The following is a 22,303-nucleotide window of genomic DNA, read 5'->3' on the forward strand; positions in this document are numbered from 1 at the left end:
TGCTAATGTGATACGTGAATCCGCGTTTGCGTGCGAGCGTGCTGCCGTGCGCCGGTGAAAACAGGAAACAGGAGTGTCGTCACAGTGTCGTCACTTTGATTGATTGATATATATATATATATATATATATATATATATATATATATATATATATATAAATAAATAATATTATATGAAATTATATAGTGTTATGCAGGGTTAATATGCTTCTCCTACGTGTTGTGATCGGAAAGAAACAGTATGGACCCTCTTGACAGTACGGTCCAATTATATCTACATAAAAGAAACCAACACGACTTTAGCGAACTAACCATTCCTCGGTCATTACCGGGATGGCGATTCTTGTGACCAATGTTGGCCTTCCGTGATACCCGGGGAGTTTCACTCTGGATTTTTTACTCTATCTTGATACAGAGCTGTAATTAACTCCTTACCCTTCACTCCCATCCTCTCTTCTCTCTCCCCATCTCTCGCCCCACCCACGGTGATAGCCAAAATTCCATCCCATGCTCACAAGGTTCAAAATAAGAGAATCATTCGTGTTTCAAAATAAAAGTGCTCACATACGTTTTGTATCCCTTACATTGGTCTAGGGTTAGGGTTATTGTTAGTATTGGTCTAGGATTAGGGTTATCGTTTGTGTTGGTCTAGGGCAGGGGTAATCAACTATATTTTTCCGCGGTCCAATTTTGGCAGATAGCTCTGACCTGAGTGTCACGTTTAGCCCCTCCCTCCTCCCTAGTCCCGCCTAGCTTCCCCGTTCCCATTTGTTCCTCCCTCTGTCGGTCTTGTCCTCATCGTTAGCACAAACACCTGAGTCTCGTTTACCTCCCTTGTTTCAGTGTATTTAATCCCCGTGGTGTTTCACTCCCGTGTCGGTCTTTGTTTGTATTGTCCGCCTTGCTCACCTCCATGCTCTGTAACCTGTGTCGTTCCCAGTGTGCTGGTATGGTTAGTCCTGGCTCTGTCTTCCCTGTTGTAATTCTCTTGTGTCTTTGCTTATTCATTTAGTTGTTCCTGGTTAGTTAGGTCTTCCCTAGTATTTTGTACCCCGCCTCCCTGTCTCTCTGTTTTAGTTTCTTCGTTTGTTGTTTGTTCCCGTCTACCAGTTTTCTCTTTTGTAGTTAAACCTTGTCGTAGCCTTCGTTTTGCCCCTTGGTTCGTAGAGTTATCCCTGTGCGTTTAGTTTTGTTTTCCAGCTTTTTCAGTCCAGTTTATATTGTTGTTGTCATGCCTTTGAGTTGTTGTTTGTCTGTTGTCATATGTAAAGGAGTCCTTTTAATTTCGGAGCCCTTCCTCATAGTGTGTTTATGTTCGAATATTTCTAGTATTGTGTTCATTAGTGTTTTGTAAGGTACGTTACTTAGTTGCCGTGGTTATAGTGTTATGTTCGATCTAGTGTGTCTTCTTCTACCCTTGGTTATTCTCTCTGGTCCCCTTTGGTTTCTGTTCTGTTTAATAAATTATTATCTTTCTTGCAATTGCGTCACACCCGCCCCCGTGAATCATTACACTGAGGTCCGGGAGGCAGGGATGGCGAACTTATAGTTGTTGAGCGGGGGGGCTGGCGAACGTAACACACAAATAGATCAATAATAATTTAATAATTAAAAGAAAAAAAAACGATAGAGCAGGACTTTTTTGTTCTTGTCACGTAGGGCTACGCCCCCCTCTCCCGTGTGGGTGTTGTTCCTTGCCCGTTTATCCCGCCCTGCGTGTCTGTTGCCCTGGTTTCCCTCTGTCTGCCACCCGTGTCGTCATTGTGTTCAGTTGTGTCTAGTTTAGTCCTGTGTACTTGTATCTCTGTGTGCCCGTTGTCGGTTATTTGTGGTTTGTTCGGTTTTGTGGATTATCTGTCATCGCTGTTCTGGTATTTTCCGTCTCCGTTGTGTTTCTCCGTTGTGAATGGGTCTCCTGTTACGACTCCTGCCTGTCCTGTTGACCACTTGGACGCCTCTCCCGTTTTGACCCGTGTACAAACGACTTCGTCTATGGAATTCCCCTTATTAAATCTCGCCCTTCTCAGCGTTTGTGTCCGCCTCCTCGCTCCACAGCGCGCTACGCGTTACAGTTCTTTGATATGAAGGAGTTCAAATTCCTTTTTGCACTTTTTTATTAAGCAACTGTTTTGTCTTTGTTGCTTATTAAGGACATGTTAATGCATTTATATGCAGAAAATAGATGTATGTTGGTGCAATAAACATACAGATCTGAATTCATTTAAAATGTGTTCTTATTGAGAATAATTTGTAGTGTCTTTCATATCCAATTATTTGAAGTGCGTGGTCATGTGGCCCTCCAATAATAGTGCTGAAAAAATTTTGGCCTTCTTTATCATGGAAGTTGCCCATCCCTGGTCTAGGGTTAGGGCTGTTATGGCTACTCTAAGCAATAGCAAAACAGAGAAAAGGAGATGGAGAAACTGTAATATGGATAGTGGAAAAATAGTAAATATTTATTTACAACTGCACAGGGATGTATCAGGAATCAACCCAATGCTCAGAACAATAAACAAAATGTCTATTACAAAACCATATCAACTACCTTACCTACACATAAAGGAAATGAAATAAAGTACAAAACCTCCAGACATCCAGATAGTCATACACAGATCAATGGAAAGCATGTCCATATACAGATGAAATAGTTGTATGTCTATTAAACATGTGCATGAACATTTGTAAAAGACACATCATTGCATCGCTGAAACATTTCAAAAGGCCTATCTAGAACATAGATGTACGTTGGTTGATAAGACATTAAACACAACTGGACTGCCCTGTGTGTGTGTGTGTGTGTGTGTGTGTAGTAAGTGTCAAACAAAAAGTGTGTGTGTGTGAGAGAGAGAGGTTTTGTTCTCCAGTTGTGTGTGTAGAGGAGTGTGTGATTCCATGGAGACTCGGGTGTTGCTTCAGTACACAGGAGGTTATTCTAGCTCACACACACACACTGAGGAGTCAGAATAAACCCAAAACCCTGCATAGAGGGGCTCAGTGAATGTGGAGTGGAATGTGTGCAAGTGTGTGAGTGTGTGTGTGTGAGAGGAGACGCTGTAGAAGGACAGAGTGCCGGCCAGCCAGTCCAGATACACTCCTACTCTGTTGGAGCTGGAGGGGGCAGAGATGTGAGTGTAGTTATTATTGTGCCAGACAGAGTATCTGTTATTATAGCACCGCAGCAGCCAGGACTTTATATTCCATCCAAACTCACAGTCACTGCCTCCTTTCCTGCTGATTCCTTTATATGTCACTGCTATACCAGCATCTCCACTACACTCAACCTCCCAGTAACAGCGTCCAGTCAGACTCTCTCTACACATCACCTGATACCTGCCATCAAATCTCTCTGGATGACCAGGATACGTCTGCTGCTTCTTCACACACGTCACCTTTCTGTTCCCCTCAGACAGAGAGAGATGTGTGTGTGCTGTGTTTGGGTCCAGTGTGAGCTCACACACATCTGCACACAAGAAGAGACATTAGAGGATACACACACATACTGTGTGTGTGTGTGTGTGTATCTGTGTATATGTATCTCTGTGTGTTTATGTATCTGTGTATGTATATGTGTATCTGTGTGAGGGTGTGCGTGTGTGTGTGTATTAACTACATAACTGCTGCTTACATTTTCTTAGTCCTGGTTTGAGTCTGATCTTCCCTGCATAATCCACTCTAAAGAAAACACACACACACACACACAGTTTTTTTTTATTCTGAAGGCTTTGTCCTGACAGAAATATATAAATAGAGGAAGAAAACTCTATTACTCACACACACAATTCTCAACTTCCCTCCCTCTGTCTGTCTCACACACATATGCACATAGATAACAGGACTGTCTGTCTGTTTCTTACACACACACATGCACCTAGATGACCATACTGTCTGTCTCACTCACACACACACACACACACACACACACACACACACACACACATGCACCTTCAGGAGTGCTATGTTCTATCTGGACACCAGAATGTTTTTCTGTGTGCACACTTATAAACCTAACCCTAACCGTAACCCTAACCCTTTGGTTAACGCAATGAAATCATAATTTTCTAGATTGCTGACTTCCAAATCTGAGATAATGTAACTCTACTCTACTCTGAGAGTTAATGGTACTCAACATGAGCTCAGTTCGTCTGCCTTGAACATTCAGTTGTTTTACCAGTGATTCAGTGCAGAAGCTGGCAGAACTGACAGGGTCTATGAATGCGTAGACTTCTACAACTCGGTCACTCTTTCTGGACTTCACTCTAACAGGAACTACGACAAGCACACAATCTTCTCCAGCCCCAGTACAGACACTTGTCTCATGAGGAAGAGCTGACAGAACCCTGGATGTGCTGGCATCACTAGTCACAGCTTCAACAGGCCTTTCCTTTGTACCTCTCTCCTCACTTGAAATGTGTAGCACACTGGGGTGTCTCAAAGCACAAATCTCACGTGTCATCTTCCTTTTACATTCCCTGCTCAAGTGACCTTTCAACAGACACCCAAAGCAGAATCATTTTTCTTTAAGAATGTTACTTTCTTTATGTGGTTTTTCCCAAAGTTTATAACTCTCTTACATTGTATGGTTCTTCTCACACTACAAGCATGGTTTTGTAAAAGCACGGTTGTATGACACATCACTCTGTGGCCTTGGTGAATCATCTTTGGGTCATTCCATGTCAAATCAACCAAAATTTAGATTGACCATCTCAGAATCCCTTCAAACTTTCCCCATTTGTAGGCAGATATGTTTCATGGGAAGATCCAAAGTATTTCTGTTCCATGTAGGGTTGTCACGATACCAAAATTTTGACTTCAATACCGATACCAACTGTAATATCACGATTCTCGATACCAAAACGATACTTGGAAGAAAAAAAAAACAATAAAAATATCTGAACATAACAACATGTGTTCTGGCATCTGCAACGTCTTCTGTTTCTCTATTAGTGATCTGGTCGTTTTATTTGATCTGCAGAATGCTGAGACCGTTCTACTGAGCCTGGACAGACAGGCTGCTACTCTGTCAATGTCCAAGGCTTTGTTTACTGCCAGGTGCAAATTGTGGACAAAACATGGGATCCAGTTGTATTGCTCAAATGCTTTGACATTATTAGAGGCATTATCTGTTGTTATTCCAGCCATGATGGATATGTCCAGCTTCCACTGTTCAGTTAAAGTTTCCTCAAGGGCCTCATGTAAACTCTCTGCAGTATGGTCAGTGTGCAGCACTGTACAGTCTAAACACCAAGACTGCATTTTCCATTGTTCTGTTATGAACTGAATGGTGACAGCCATGTATGCCTCTGCAGTTCTGCTTGTCCAGAGGTCTGTAGTACAAGCAAAGAATGAAACCTCGGCCAATTGTGCATCAACAACCTTGCGGATCTCACTGTACAGTTTAGGTATTTCGGTATACATGAAGTAATTTCTGCCAGGCAGGTCATACCTTCTGTCTAACTGCTGTATGAGATTTCTGAACCCAGTTTTCTCAACTGTATATACAGGCACCTGGTCCATGCAGATGTATTCAGCTACAGCTCTGCTAAGTCTTTCTGCTTCTTTAGAGGAGTGATCATATTTTCTCTGTTTGTCTAGCGCAGAGGTAATGGTAGCCTGACTATGTGAACCTGACGGGCGGGCAGAAGTTAAGTTCTGAATAAGGAAAATAAAGAGACAGAAGAACATTACAATGTTATGTTCATTTTAACACTCACTGCTCCATTTTATTAATCAACCGTTTACCGTTTTTAATAAGCCCATGTTCAGTGTAACGATCAAGCAGGCTACGTGCCTGACCACAGATTTGCGATGGAAACGCGAAAACGTGAACATCTTGTGTTCATGTTTCACAGCCAATGGGATAATGGAGAAATAGAGAAAACCAAAACAAAACTCCTGCACACTCCTCTCCGTGTTACCCTGTGTGCACACCACAAGCGATAAAATCGCTCTCCGTCGCCGAAGTAGCCATCACGCAGGCAGGCGGCACGTGACAGATATGCAAATCAGTATTTATCTCAGTATTTATTTATCTTTAATCTATTGATGACCGGACACACGATTATAAAGGAGTGCATAAACAGTGTGTGTGTATGATTTAATTGTTTAAAATTCTAAAAGGATAATATTGTCTATGACTAGACCTAATCCCTATCCAGGAAACCAAGCTTATCCCCTTCATAACACTGAAAAGGGTTAAACTTGGGCCCCGTCCACACGACGCCGGAGATTTTTAAAAACGGAGGTTTTTGTCTCCGTTTCAGCCGACTGTCCACACAAAACAGAGGTTTTCGTGTGGACGGAGAAAACGCATGTTTAGGAAAACGCTGACGTCACATAATGATTCTGCCCACGTCTTTTTTTTTTGTTTACATTCGCTCAGCTTGTTCAGCATGGACAGCTCCGTGATTGTTTTTGTTGTCTCTGCAATTAGCGGATTATTAACATGTTTACAGTTTAATTTAATGTTAGTTTCCCATTACATAACACAGCGGAGGCGCCTAAATGCGCTGCGTTCAGTTTTTTCGAATCCTCCTACCCGAAGGTACAAACCTTATCGTGTACGGCGATTCTGGAGAAGACAAATAAAGATAAAGAAACTCGTATCAATTTTCTTTTTAGACATTCTTCACGGGTGCACTGGAGTTGTTCAGCAATACATTTGTCTTCTTCTTCAAGTGTTTTGATGTCATTCTGTGGGAAGTACGACGATCATGTTAATTGCAGCGTTTCTGAGTGGTGTGCGTGTTGTGATACGCAGCCGTGTGGACGTAGATACTTTTGAAAATGGAGACAAAAACCTCAGTTTTTAAAAATCTCCAGTGTCGTATGGACAGTGCCTCAGAATTAGAGAAAATAATTTCTTCCTTAAATTGTACTACCTGCACATTAGACTCAGTTCCCTCAAAGTTATTAAAAGAGGTATTACCAGCTGTAACTGAACCTCTTCTAACTATAGTTAACTCATCCATTACAATAGGTCACATGCCCAAATCATGTAAATTAGCAATTATCAAACCTCTGATCAAGAAACCAAATCTTGATCCGACTGTGCTATCTAATTATAGACCCATTTCAAACACATCATTTATATCTAAGATCATAGAAAAAGCTGTTGCCCAGCAATTATGCCTATATCTGCATAGGAATAACACATTTGAAAAGTTCCAATCTGGTTTTAGGCCCCATCACAGTACTGAAACAGCATTAGTTAAAGTAACAAATGATCTCCTCCTTGCATCAGATCAAGGCTATGTATCACTGTTAGTGCTTCTTGATCTTAGTGCAGCTTTCGACACAATTGATCATAGGATCTTGCTAGAAAGGTTAGAATGCTGGGTTGGAGTCTCAGGCACAGCCCTTTCATGGTTTCAGTCTTACTTAACAAATCGCTATCAGTTTGTAGAGCTCAATAATATTTCATCCAAACATACAATGGTTAAATATGGGGTCCCGCAAGGCTCCATCTTAGGACCACTATTATTTACATTATATATGCTACCATTGGGCACAGTTATAAACAAACATGGTGTCAACTTTCACTGCTATGCGGATGACACTCAACTTTACATATCAGCCAAACCCGATGACAAACTCAGTTTAGGAAAAATTGAGGCCTGTGTAAGAGATATTAAATGCTGGATGTCTCTAAACTTCCTACAATTAAATGAGGACAAAACAGAAGTTCTCCTTGTGGGCCCTAAGGCCGCAAGACAGAAAATTCCAAATTGAATGCTTAATCTTGCAGACTATCCCATTACACCTGGCACAATAGCCAAAAACCTAGGCGTCATACTCGACTCCGACCTATCATTTGATAAATATATAGATAATACTACTAGGATAGCTTTTCTACATCTCCGCAACATTGCCAAATTAAGAAATGCATTATCACAGGATGATGCAGAAAAATTGGTGCACGCCTTTGTTAGCTCTAGACTAGACTACTGCAATTCACTACTGTCAGGATGTTCAAATAGGAATCTAAATAAACTTCAAATAGTTCAAAATGCCGCAGCTAGAGTTCTGACCAGAACTAGAAAATTTCAGCATATTAGACCAGTCCTATCAGCCCTGCATTGGCTCCCAGTTAAATTTCGTATTGATTTTAAAATTCTATTATTAGCATATAAAGCACTACACGGGCTTGCTCCTGAATACCTCCAGGAACTTATTTCCTACTATGAACCCCCACGTCAACTAAGATCACAGGGTGCTGGTCTGTTATTAGTTCCACAAATTAACAAGGTAACAGCAGGGGGAAGAGCCTTTTCTTATAAGGCCCCCCAGCTTTGGAATAATCTTCCTAAATGTGTCCGGGACTCTGACACAGTCACAATCTTTAAATCTAGGTTGAAAACCCACTTATTTAGTCTAGCATTTGATAATTAATATCCCCCTTAGATAAAGGTACAGGTCCAGGGGTTCATAGACGAAGGGTTTTATGGTAGACTGGGGTGCTGGTGCTGTCATCCTGTCACTGCTCGTGGTCACTCAAGTTTGTTGACAGTGCAGTGGACGGATGCCATTGTCTCAGAATGCCCCCAAGCCTATGTTACCTTCTGGTTCTGCCTTTTTTTTTAGCTAGGCTGTAATAATTTAACTTAGTGCCGGAGTTGCTGCCACACTCCAGAAATGTTTATAATTTTACCTGTCCTGTATATGTCCTCATACAGAGCTAATTTTCCCTGTTTCATTTCTCCACATGGCTGCCCGCCTGCTTGAGGTATAATGAGATGAGGAGAGACAAGCGATCCATCCTGGCCGGCCACCTCCTGCCTAACCGGATGCCTACACCATGATGGACATTATTACATCTTTTTCGGTCTAAATGGACATTATTGCATCTTTTACATTCTGTCTACATTCTGTCTATATTGTTGTTGTTGTCATGGTGACCGGTGTCGGCCAGAGGAGGATGGGCTCCCCCCCTGAGTCTTGGTTCCTCTCAAGGTTTCTTCCTCATGCAAAAACTAGGGAGTTTTTCCTTGCCACTGTCGCCCTTGGCTTGCTCACTGGGGGCTAGGACTCGGCACTTGTAAAGCTGCTTTGTGACAACAACTGTTGTAAAAAGCGCTATATAAATAAAATTTGATTGATTGATTGATTAGTAAAGCTACAGACAGAATGTATCTTGACTAACTACACTAACCTGTCGACTTCTCAGCTCTTTGTAGAGATCAGGGTGCTTGTCTGCTAAATGCTTAGCTAGGTTGCTGGTGTTCCCTCCTCTGCACTGGATAGACTTATAACACTGTTTACAAACTGGGTTTGTGGTGTTGGTCAGATTCCCCTCTTCATCAGCAATGTAAGCAAAATATGCCCACACTTCACTCCTCGCGCCCGTTTTGTCCACAAATCGCGGACAACATCTGTTATTTTAGCCGACGCCATTCTACGCTCGCTGCTGCTCTGCCGGCTTGCGCGTGCGTGTGGCGCTCAACCGAGTCATTTGTTCAGAACACTACGTTTATCTGAATCCTGCCACACCGACTGCTGCGGTGTGAATCAGTTTTCTTATGAACTGAATCAAATTGCGCCTACTAATTTGACTCATTTGAAGCTAGTGACTGGGCTATATACAGCATATACAGCCAAAGAACCGAATCGTTTGTGACGACGTAGTATCGAAAAAGAATCGAACCTTCGGTACACCGTGCAACTCTAGTTCCATGTTCAATATTTCATGAGTTACAGCCGTTTTTTGTAAACTACCCCCCCCCCCCCAGACGCATCTTTTGTGAAAGTGGCTAAATAGCAATAGTTGAATGTGAATATCTCTAAAACTATTACAGCTAGAAGGCTGAATTTTTTTGTATGTTTAGAAACTTGTATACTTGTAATTTATGTACTTTCTGGTGCTGTAAGTTGTGGTGCTGTCTTTATCTCATGGATGGAGTAGAAGAAGGCTGATCTATGTTTTATGTTTCAAAGTACTTCCAGTGGCAATGTTGAAGTAATAATAAAGTTGCCTGTATGTGGTCCAGTTTTTGCACAATTTGTCATATATTTTGCACAATTTGTCAAATATCCAATTTCACACGTACGGTACCCTTGTTTGGACACTGATTCACAAAATACCTATATTTATTTTTTCAATTTTTTGTTCTGTTATATACTTTGATATGTGCTGATTATATGGTAGAAAAATTGGAATGGCCTTTTTTGATATAGTGGTTTTATTCACCACTGAAAATCACCAATATCATGGAAAAATAACATTCAAAAAAGAGAAGCAAAACTAAATTTATGTTGTGCTAAAATGCAGTATTTACACAAAAAATTCATTTACACAAATTTACACAACTTCTTGGTTGATTTGACATGGAATGACCCAATAAATATAAAACCTGACGCTGAGTTAACATATGTTCAAGTACTTGATAGTCAACTGGCGCCATCTGGTGGAGCAATCATAGTTTTTCAGCTTCTCTTTTTTGAATCCGCTAACCCAGCATCAGGTTTTATATTTATTGGGTCATTCCATGTCAAATCAACCAAGAAGTTGATTAAATTTGTGTAAACTTTGTAAACTTACAGCACCAGAAAGTACCTTCTAGCTGTAATAGTTTTAGAGATATTCACATTCAAATATTGCTATTTAGCCACTTTCGCAAAAGATGCGTCTGGGGGGGGGGGGGGGGGGGGAGGGTTTACAAAAACGGCTGCAACTCTTGAAATATTGAACATGGAACAGAAATACTTTGGATTTTTCCATGAAACATATCTGCCTACAAATGGGGAAAGTTTGAAGGGATTCTGAGATGGTCAATCTAAATTTTGGTTGATTTGACATGGAATGACCCCTTTGCCATTGTCTGTTTTCATTTCTTCTACTCTAGTAGTGAAACTACTTCCTTGTTTTCCTAATTTCCTTGATTTTTCATTTTGATTCACTTTTGCAATCATTTTTTCACTTAGTACGAGGTTGAGATCTCTGAAGAGCAGGTGTTCAACAAAGTCCACCAGCTCGATGAATCTGACTCGTTTTCTCTGACACTCCTGGATGTCATATGCATGAACTCTCCATCACTCTCTTATTATAAATGGCATCTTGGCAATAATGGCTCTCATGTTGGTGGGATTGTCCATCTCTGCCATATAATCAATGTCCTCCATAGTGTTTCTATAACTCACCAAGAATACTGAGAACTTACTGAAAGCTTTTTCATCTTCAGTCCTAATTTGGGGCCACTTGAATGCCTTTTTAATCAATGCATCAGCCACTTTCAGCTCATTCCCATACTTGTCTTGCAGCAGACTGAGGGTCTTTGCATACCCACGTTGTTCTGGTATATGCAAACAACTCCTGTCCAAATCAGAAGCCTCACCTCTGGTGTACTGCTACAAAAAATATAGCTTATCTGCTTCATTTCCTGCTTAAGAGTCAATGGCATAGCTGAAAGCTCTTACAAAATATCTGAATTCCAGTGGATCCCCCTGTAATACTGGTACATCTTGTTGTGGTAATCTAAACAGATGTTGGTTCTTTGCAAGCAGCTCTGTAATGTCTGTTTGCCGTTGCATCATCTGATACATCTCTCTTGCTCCTTCATCATGTTGGGGTGTGGGCCTGGGCTGACTATGTAGTGACTATGTATGTTCATCGTAATCTGAGATGTCATGTAATGTTGCAATACGTTTCCTTTTATCTGCTTGCGATTGCCGTTCTTCAGTCTCTTCATATACTTTCATTCTGGCAGCAGAAGCCGTGAGCTCTGTCTCTATTTCCAGTCTTTCCTTTGCAGCTTTAATTTCAGCTTCTTTCAACTCTAATGTCTGTTTCTTTTCCAAAGCTGCCGCTTGCGCCATTAATGCGGCTCTATTTGCTTCTTCTTTCACACAGGCTGTGGTTGCACTCGACACCTTTGAAGTCTTTGACACCTCAGATATATTATCCATCGGTGTAATGTCTTCATCACATGCCTTGGCTTCAATCCATTTCTTAACTGAGCATAAACTGCCTGCACTGATCGGTCTTTGGCTGAAACCAATGTTGTTGGTCAACCTCCTTTTCACCGTTGCTTAAACATGAAGCTACTGCAGCATTGCATTCAACTAGTTCTGCATATAAATTTTTATACTTTGACTACGGTTTGCACCTCTTTGATGTCACATCACCACTATTCAAAAGTTGCTCTATTTCACTGAATTTGGCCATCAATTGACTTCTTCTGGTGTTTGTGAGAAAATGAAGTCTGCTCTCTGCTCCTTTAGCTGTTAGCACCCTCTGGCAGCAATCACGAGAATCGCTATTCACATCGTCCATTTCGCTAGTCATTGTTCGAGAATTTTTCCAGTATCTTCAAGGACGATGGGTTTGCCCTCAAGTGAACGAAATCCAGTCATAGCATAGAATTACAGTGGCGAACTTGAAGGTTGTGCAGGTTCTTGACTCTATTCAGATTATTTTATCTGAGTCATTTTCAACATTAGCAAGTTTTCGACTTTGATGTCATTGCAATATTCAATGTGTGCAGCGTGCGCGGGTCCAAATGGTATCCTAGTTAGTAACTGGCTCAATATCCACGTTTACTCACTCACTAAGGAGTCTGGTTGTCTGTTGTGTGTCTTTTATTTCTTCTCGTGGCTCAACGCATCACACATCCCATATGCAAACATGAATAATGTCTAGAAATAATACTCACGGTTGCTAGATAAAGCCAGATACAGCCAGAATAAGCCAGAAAAAACTAGATAAAGCCAGATAAAGTGAGTAAACAGCCTGACTAGAATTTCCTGTCGAGTTCCCACACTGCTTGTAGACACCTGGGCTCCATTTTGGTAGCATTGTTAGTTAGATAGTTTACTAATGTCATTTGTCAGTGTAGATGCTGGTAATAGTGATGGGCATTTGAAAATGTTAATTACCTGATTAAAAAAAAATAATTTAAACATAATCAGTGTTATGAATTATTCCTAAGATTCTGGATAACTTGATGGGGGCGGCACCCCAGCGCCCCCTACTGACGACCTGCCACTGGTGTCATATATGATACTGTATGTATTTTAGGAATAAGGCCATGTGTGTGTCATGTGTGCTGTTTCTATGTATGACACTGTTCTTCTCACATTTGGAGTGTGTGTTCACACACAGGGTGTTTAAGGGGATTCCTACATACCTGAGTGTGTCCAGTCTGCAGTGGGGATCCTCCAGTCTAGCAGAGAGCAGCTTCACTCCTGAGTCTCCTGGGTGGTTGTAAGTCAGATCCAGTTCTTTCAGGTGGGAGGAGTTTGAACTCAGAGCTGAAGCCAGAGAAGAAGAGCCTTCCTCTGTGACCAAACAACCAGACAATCTGCAGAATGGAGGGAAAAAGAGAGAGAGAGAAAGTGAGGGAGATGCATTTGCAGAGCAGCCAGTATGGGGCGCTAGAGAAGTCAGTAACTGTAGTGAAGGCTTCACCCTGTGCTATATAATAAACTACTGACATGGTGAGGTCTCATATCCATTCCTCAACTATGATCCTACACCACCAAACACCCTCCAAAATATTAAACCTGATTATCCTAATTTGCATAGCTGTGAGCTTTGATATAATGTTGTCAAATGTATATGTGCACAAGCACTGAAAAGGTGGACTTTTCATAACATGTCATTTTAATATTGGGTATTTGTCATATGTGCAAATAAAATTAAAAGATATTGCCTTTCACAGATCTTTCACAGTAGTGTTGATGTGGACGTCTGGATTTGGAACATTTATAAACAATTGAGGCAGAGCTATTTTACAGGCTGTCTGTTTCTGCAGGCTCTATGTAGGTGTGTGGGTATGTTCAGCTCTATGTAGGAGTGTGTGTGTTTCCATAAATACCCACACACGTTTGGACAAGGACTCATCTGTGTCTCTTTATTGTGTTAAATTTCTCTACTAGGAGATTCTGGGAATCAGATTTGCATCACAAATTTTTCTTTCTCTCCACAATGTGGTCATTTAATGAAATGTAGTTCATGTAGTAAATTTTTTATTTTAATTAATTTTTTTTTAGTGTGAAGAATAGATACAGGTCATACAAGCCAAGGCATAAGCATAGTTGAATCTTCATTTTTAAACAAAGAAGGAACCACAACACTCTCCACACCTACCACCCACCTACCGAACCTCATACCACCAATTCACCTCCCCAAACCCTCCCCACCCCTAAACCCAACCGAACCCTCTAGTACCTCCAAAGAGGAGTCCATAGGGGAAAAAGAGGAATAAATATTTAAAAAATTTAAAAAAAGGATCTTGACAGACTACAATATGTGTGTTATACGCCAAAAATTACTAGACAGGACTGGTTCAGAACCTTATGATTCAAGACTCAAGCGCAGGGGCTGGCAAAAAAGATCAACACTAACACCTAGGATGTCGCCCATTTGTTGAGCAGGGGTTGCCATGTTCTCAGGAAAATTTTGTCTTTGTTTATAAGATTATTTTCTCCATATGCAGCACATTACACAGGTCCCTGAGCCACTGGTGGAACAGTGGGCTGGCTTCTGACTTCCACTGCTGCAGAATGAGGCGTTTGGCTAGCAGTGTACAGAGGGAGACCACTCGGCCTTCATATTTATTTGCATTTGTCACAAATCGGTGAAGTGTAATTAGAGCTGGGCGATTAATCGATATTATCTATTAATTTGAATTTACAGTTAAGGACGATGTGTTTTTAAGAAAATCGATTTCCTGAGTTTTAATTTTCACCACCGACGCTGCACTGTGGGCTCCCGCAGTTCAGTGAGTTTAGCACCTCCCACCCATCCACCCTCAACACACACACACACACACAAACATGACGGCGGAGCTTGTGCTCAAGAAAGGAGCAACTAGCTCCGTGATCTGGAGTTGGTTCGGTTTTGCAGCGTCAGACGTAGACCAAACAAGTCCTCGCTGTAAGGTGTGTTTGAAACCGATAGAGAGAGAGAGCGACGAGTGCTATTGTTCAGTTGCTTTATCAATAAAGTTTCCCTCCGCGGGATATTTTGGATCAAACAGTTTCTGCCTCGGTTACCGAACCCGCTTCAATGGATTAAACTTTCGCGAGTGACCGTAGCGCGGGGCTCCGCACACCTTGCGCGAACGGCAGAGGCAGGATTGCCAGGTCCTACAAAAATATCCCGCACAAAATCAGGGTAAAACCCGCCATTCAGAAGCCTAAACTAGCCCAAAGTTGTCGACGGGGGGTGTTGAGTGTTTAAAATGGAGACAAATTAAGTATTATATCGCGATCCATTCTTAGTGTTGACTTGTAACTCCCGCGGTGGCCCAACTCAAAAGTAGCCAAAAAAAACGCACCCCGCCACCCCATAATTTTTAACCGCGGCAGGATTTTCAAACAAGCCCAATTTGGCGTGAAAACGCGAACCTGGCAACTATGGTAGTATAAAGTGTAAACTGTGGTAGTATAAAGAAACACCCCTCAAAAACAGGGGAAGGAACATTTACCTGAAGAATTTTAATGTTACATTGTGTTTCAGGTTTGAAAAGTGCTGGAATTTAGGCTTAAGTGAGGGCAGCCCTGTTCTTAATCAGAATGTAGACAGCGTGACTGTCAGTACGCAACATGCAACAATTGTTAATTGTATTTGTTTTCCATTTTATTAAAAAGGGCACCAAATTATTTATATCTATTTATTTTTTGAGGGTGTGTTTTATTTATTTATTTTAAGTTTGAGGTTGCATTGTGTCAGTGCTTAAACTATGTTGGAGAAAGCCTTCTAAAAGTTACTGAATGTTCTTGTTTACAACTGTTTTTTGCTTGTTTCTGGTTGCACTTTAACCCCAAAGGGTAAATTTAAGTGAAAAATAAATTAAACTTTTTTTAACCATTCCTTTATCATCTGTAGTTTTTAGTAGAGGAAAATAAATCTATTAAAATCGAAAATCGGATAAAAAAAATTAATCTAAGATTTTTTTGGAGGGCCATATCGCCCAGCTCTAAGTGTAATGTGGAGCCGAGTCTTAGAATAGTGGAGTCTGTGGACTACCTTGTATTAGTGTATGTCTAGCATTTACAGAGCTTTGGTGTATTTTATCAAGTGCAGACTTCCACATTTCTTTGAATATTTGCATATCAAGCTCCTGCTCCCAATCGTTTTTTAGCTTGTCAATAGGCACCGTCATGCGGGCCTGTAGCACTTCGTAGAAGAAGGAAACTGATCCCTTGGTACCAGGTACATGACGAAGGATGCTATCCATTGGGTGTATTCAACTAAGGATTTTCATAGTCGAATCTGATTCGTCAGCTTTTCCCTTTAGTCGACTAATAGTCGAATCAGGTTTATTTTTATTTTTGATTTAGAGCACCTTAAACGGGATCCCGTTCTCATTCAGGACTTTTTTCTTTTTCAAAGTAAAAACCTAAAACACTCAGATAAATGAATAAACACGGTAGGTTGGCTTTATTCAGCTTTTATTTATTTACTTTTTTTAAAAATGAAACTTTAGAGAACATTAACCGTCAGTGCGCATTGCGCATATCGAACTGTCAGACAGGCACTGTGCAAAATGTCAAAAATATTTTAAATAAAATATGCCTGCCTGAAAATATTAAAAAAATTGCCACACAACAGCAAAAAAATACAAGTAAAGGTTCAAGTAACGGGGTTTAAAAGCAAACAACAACAAAAAATGTTTATAGGCCTACTTGCCGAGACGCAACGAGACGAGACGACACGACTGAAACGACAAACGGTTTTTTCCGCCTTACGCGTTTTAAATGCCATGTTGGTTGTTGTCGTGCAAAATGAAAGACGTTGATGACATAACTTGCACTTTACTTTGTTTGATTCATATTTATGTTTTTCAAAATACTTTTGAAGTTTTTTAGTAAGCATTATAATCTCGGCAGATGCTGCGCGTATTCTGTAGCGTGTTCAGCTCCGCTCGTTTGGATTGTGCAACTGCAGGGTGTGATTTATTAATGTGTAGTAAGGAAGATGCCTATTGTTAATGCGCAAACATCATTTTAAAATATTTATTAACAGAAATTAGGATGATTTTATTTGACAAAAGGATATATATAACGAAAACAAAGACATCTCATGTAACAACTAATGCTTAGCTGCATCCTTGGGCACCCCCATGCAGTTAGAATGGTACATTCGACTATGATGTTCATAGTCGACTAGGGGGTTTAGTCGACTATAGTCGAATCAGCGACTATTGCAGGTCACCCTTAATCCAGTGTTTTGTGTTTAGGCAAATGCACATACTGCGGTAAGTGCGTCCTGAGAAAATCTCTGACTTGAAGAAATCTGTAGAAATGTGATGATGGTAGACCGTGAGACTGTTGAAGCTGATGAAAGGACAGCAAATTTCCCTCTACATAGAGATTTTTCATTGTGATAATATTTCTGTCTTTCTGGATGGAAAAACAGGATCTGGTATGCAGGAGGAAAGGTGTGATTATGACAAATGGGGCTATCTGTGTATATCTTTGGCAAATTGAGAACTGACTGAATTTGTCTCCAAATTTTTAAGGAATGCAATATAACAGGGTTGTTAATGTTAGTTGGTATTTTTACCTTGGCAGGGTTATTGAGAAGCGCCGAGAGTGATGTGCTACCACAGGGTGCCAGTTCGACCTGAAGCCATGTGGGTCTGTTCTCGTGTCCACTGTCTCTCAACAAACATTCACGCCAAAAGGCTAGCGCGTTTAAGTTGGCTGCCCAGTAGTATAGTTTGAACTGTGGCAATTCAAATTCTCCCTTTGCCTTATCTTTACATAGATTTTTTTGGAAGTTCTGGCCGTTTTGTTATTCCAGATAAAAAATGTTATAATAGAGTCCAACTTCTTAAAGAATCAGCAGGGAATAAACACAGGAATACACTGAAAGATATAAAGAAATCTGGGGAGGGTGACCATCTTTATGGCGTTAATACGACCAACCATAGAGATGGGTAAAGTGTTCCAAAATTCAATATTCTGTTTTATTTGTGTTATCTTGGATTCCCAGTTGATTTTCAGAAGCTGTGAATGTTCTCGAGTAGCTGTTATGCCCAATGTTTTGAAGTGGTCCTTGGTGTGACGGGTAGGGTGAGCGAAAGTAAATGGAAGCGATCACGCCAAGTCTCAGGGAAAAAGGGTAGTTTAATATGTAAAGTGCGCAAACCAAAACCCGTGAACTGATCCGAATTAAGGATATAATAACCAGCGGTCAACTGGTACAAAGACAAGACATATATAGACGAACAAACGACCCTCAGGTGAGACGGATCACGGGCTCCACCCACCTGAGGGACGAACATAACACCACACCCACAGGACAAGCTGCTGCTGTAGACGGGGGCGACCAGTAGGGGGCCCGCCGTACAGTGACACTTGGTAATCTTAAATGGCATTGTACCTAGAAAATCTAAGTCAACTTCATCTGATATGGGCATCAGTTGACTCTTCTCCCAGTTAATCTTATAGCCTGAGAAGCTCCCATAGGTTTCAATTAGGTGCAATTGCGGAGGAATAGATGATTTGTGCCATGATAGAAATATTGTTGTGCCATCTGCGAATAGAGACAGGTTATGAGCCGTGTCGTTTATAATAACTGAACTGATCTCAGGACTCTCTCTAATTTTACTGGCCAGAACTTCTATAGCTAGGTTGAAAAGATATGGTGAACAGGAACAGCCTTGGTGGATGCCTCTCTGGAGAGGAAAAGACTCTGAGATGTCACTGTTAGTGATGATTGAGGCTTGAGGATGAGCATACATAATACGAATCCAATTGATGAAATTTTGGCCAAAGCCAAACTGTTCTAAGGTGAATAGCATGAATTCCCATTCGATATGGTTGAAGGCCTTTTCCGCGTCTAGAGCAATCACAACAGACTCGACACGGTCCTTATGATAGATAATATTGAAAAGGCAATGCAGGTTAGAGTATATGTGTTGACCAGGAACAAATCCAGTTTGGTCAGAGTGTAATAGGCTGCCTATATGTTTAGACAGTCTATTCGCTAATACTTTGCTTAATATTTTCATTTCCATTTGAAGAAGAGATATAGGACGGTGTGATAACATCTCTAAGGGGTCCCTATCTTTTTTTTAAATCAAGGCGATATTTGCTATGTAGAGCGAGGGGGGTAAAACAGAAGTTTCCTTGGCGTGGTTGAGCATGCGTAAGAGCAGTGGTGCAAGGGTTGGTAGGTATGCTTTGTAAAATTCAATAACAAACCCATCTGGGCTTTATTATTGGGAAATTGAGATATGGCTGTTTTAATTTCATCTAATGTAATATTGGCTTCCATTTCCCCAACTGCCTCTTTGTCTAATGTAGGGAGCAGAATATTATCTAGACATTGTTTCATGGTCTGTGAATCTTTAGTTTTAGATTTGGATTGATACAGATCACTATAGAACTGCGCAAAACATTTATTTATCTCTACAGGATCTGTGATGGCTACGCCTGTGCCATCTCTAATCTTATGGATTACATGGGAAGCTAGTGAGTGTCGCAGTTGCCTGGCGAGTAGCCTATGGGGTTTATCTCCCAATTTGAAGTATTTTTGTTGGAGAGAAAAAATAATAGTGTCTGCAGGTAGGATTTAAAAGTCTCCAGATATCTACCAAATTTAGATTGTCTATCAATGTGTTTAGGCGAACACTGGAGTTGGACTGTTGGGAAAATGTATATCCATGTATAATTGGGTGGATCTGTGCTGTCAAGATGGAAAGAAAAAGTTGTGGTTGTGTTCAATTTCACAAAAAGAAACCAGAAGGAAACTAAAAAAGGACTCCTAACCCTCCCCCACAGGGAGCTCCCCCAATTGTAGCCTCCACTGACTAACAATCACTGTACTTACGGTACTTAAGCGTACTAACCCCTTGGTTAAGAAGTAGCCCTGATATTGCAAAACAGAAATATCTAAAAATGTGGCCTCCACCACTCTTTATAAATACTGTTTCTTTCTGTTCAGTATGAAAAATTATGTAGAAGCTTTGTATAAAAGACTCTTCTTGTAGGAACAATATAAGTTAGAGGAAAAAAAAAAGCAAAAAAATCCAAGATAGCTGAATAAGCACTGAGAGGATATAAATGTTCACACTTTGAATGTGATGGAGACACTGGTTAGAAAGCAATAGACATATCGCCAACAGAACTAAGTAAAACATTCACTGAAAACGGCAAGACTCAAGTGAAGACAAACTCTTAATTACAATGGTCAACTCACGACAAATTGGAAAAAGTTCCACAAAGTCCCCACACTGAATCCCATTCTCTAGAGCCAGGATAAACCTGTCTGCTCCTGCCTCCAAAGCGCACTGTCGTGCTGAAGTCTGACCTTACAACACGAGCGCCCGTGGAAGTAGCTACACTCCCAGAGGTTCTGCTGCGGATCGACGGAATGAAGCCACCAGCTCGCGGGCTTCCTGAGGAGTGGATAGCGGCTTCTTGTCCGCATTCTCGGTCATGACGAACAGCTTGGCTGGAAAGTGAAGAGCGGGTTTGAGGCCGAGATTGTACAGGTCTCTCATGACTTTGCGATATGCAGCTTGTTGTTCCAGAACGTCGGGGCTGTAATCTTCGAATACAGTATGTGTATTGGGGTGCCTCGGTACTGAAGTTTACCCCTCATTTTGCGAGATTCACGGATCACCAGGTTCCGAGCGTGAAATCGGTGGAAGCAGACTATGACTGATCTGGGTTTCTCACCAGCTTTAGGCTTAGAGGAGAGAGCGCAATGTGCGCGATCTAATTCCGGTGGTGATGGGAGCACATGCTCACCCAGGACCTCAACCAGAAGACTCAAGAAAAATTCCGTGGGCTGGGAACCTTCAATTGACTCGGGTAGGCCTATGATACGTATGTTGTTCCTGCGGCTGCGTCCCTCCAAGTCTGTAAGTTTAGCCGTTAGCTTAGCATTGTCGCTGGCTAGGACTGAGCAGGACTCTTCCAGTGCTCTGATGTGGTCGCTAACTGTGCTGGCGTTCGTTTCGAGGGACAGGATCCATTGCTTTTGTCCTTCTACTTTGGATTGTATGGCGTCCAGCTACAAAACGGTGGGAGCGCGATAGTTGTACGTCTACTCCATGTGCGCAGCGACCGGAAGTCCATGTAGTTAATTTTAACAGAAAATACTTGGAAGGAATTAAGGAACAAAACTTGAAATAATGAAATAATAATAAATTGTGAAATTGTCTTGCATTGCCTTGTGTGGTAGTATTTTTAATACTGTACTCAAAGTAAGTTCAATTTTCTTAAAAGGAAATTTACTTTTTAAAAGGACATAGATATTTATTGTAATATTTATTAAAACTCTGTAGTGTCATCACACTTTACTGTTTCCATTCCAGATTAAACGGACAGAACACTCACCTGAGAATCTCCAGTTTACAGTTTGAACTCTTCAGTCCAGCACAGAGCTGCTCCACTCCTGAGTCTTGTAGGTCATTATTATTAATCTCCATCACTCTCAGTGAGTTTTCTGTTTGTAGAACTGATGTAAGAAATTTGCAAGACTTCTCAGTGAGACCACAGCCAGACAGTCTGTAAAGGAGGAGTAAATACAGTACAAAATACAGATCAGATGATGCTGGATTCCAGAATATGAACTCTGAGCTTTGATATAATGTAGTCAAATGTATGTGTACAAGCACTAAAAAGGTGAATTTTTCATAACATGTGATTTTAATATTGGGAATTTGTCATATGTATAATGTAAATTAAAAGATATTACCACAAGAAAAGTAAGTGTACTAGTAAGTGGTGAAATAAATCTTGTGAAATAGTTATTTAATGTAGGGTCTCTTTACCCTTATCACTCTTTCTAATGTTCTCTCCCTTTAATGTGGGATCTCTCTACCCTTCTCTCTCTTTAAAGTTATCTCACTCTCTTTCTCATTTGTCATAAACCTTCAAGAACACCCAGTGCTATGCCCATTGTTAATCTCTAAATTAAAATACTCACATGGCTTTTCTGGATGCTTTGACCACTGGCAGCAGACTTAAGGCTAAAACATACTTGCTGTTAACTAAGCGTACGCGTACGCATCATGGCAGCTTCACGTATCCTGCGTCGGTTTGGCGCGTAGGTCTTGCACGTCCTCCAAAAGTTAACGCGACGCGTACGCGAGGTGCAATACACACAAAACCGCTAGGGGCAGTGTAGCCGCTAACCAGCATCAAAATGCACACAACGATATCCAACGACACAAACTCGCCATTCTCACCACGTCTTTGATTTAACGGCCTTACAAACCACCTACGAAGGGATCGCTGTCGTCGTTTTTTCTGCCGTGACCGTAAAATTACCCAAAGGCTAATGTCCTCGAGTGTTGCCATGTTTGCATCGTTAAAATACCGAAGCCCTTTCTACGTTCTGCCCTCTA

General features: G+C 41.1%; 1 protein-coding gene across 1 annotated transcript in view; it reads right to left on the reverse strand.

The window, feature by feature from the left end:
• Positions 1-202: 202 nt before the first annotated feature.
• LOC143525475 (NACHT, LRR and PYD domains-containing protein 3-like) overlaps positions 203-22,303 on the reverse strand; it is a 38,975-nt gene continuing 16,874 nt past the window's right edge. Inside the window, exons 8-11 of the mRNA XM_077019488.1 lie at positions 21,291-21,461; positions 13,118-13,291; positions 3,625-3,671; positions 203-3,459 (exon numbers count right to left, since the gene is read on the reverse strand). Coding sequence (XP_076875603.1) covers positions 2,927-3,459; positions 3,625-3,671; positions 13,118-13,291; positions 21,291-21,461 — 925 coding nt within the window. The 3' untranslated portion in view covers positions 203-2,926. The remainder of the gene's footprint in view (positions 3,460-3,624; positions 3,672-13,117; positions 13,292-21,290; positions 21,462-22,303) is intronic.

This window comes from Brachyhypopomus gauderio, chromosome 1, assembly GCF_052324685.1.
Source record: "Brachyhypopomus gauderio isolate BG-103 chromosome 1, BGAUD_0.2, whole genome shotgun sequence".
Taxonomy (NCBI): domain Eukaryota; kingdom Metazoa; phylum Chordata; class Actinopteri; order Gymnotiformes; family Hypopomidae; genus Brachyhypopomus; species Brachyhypopomus gauderio.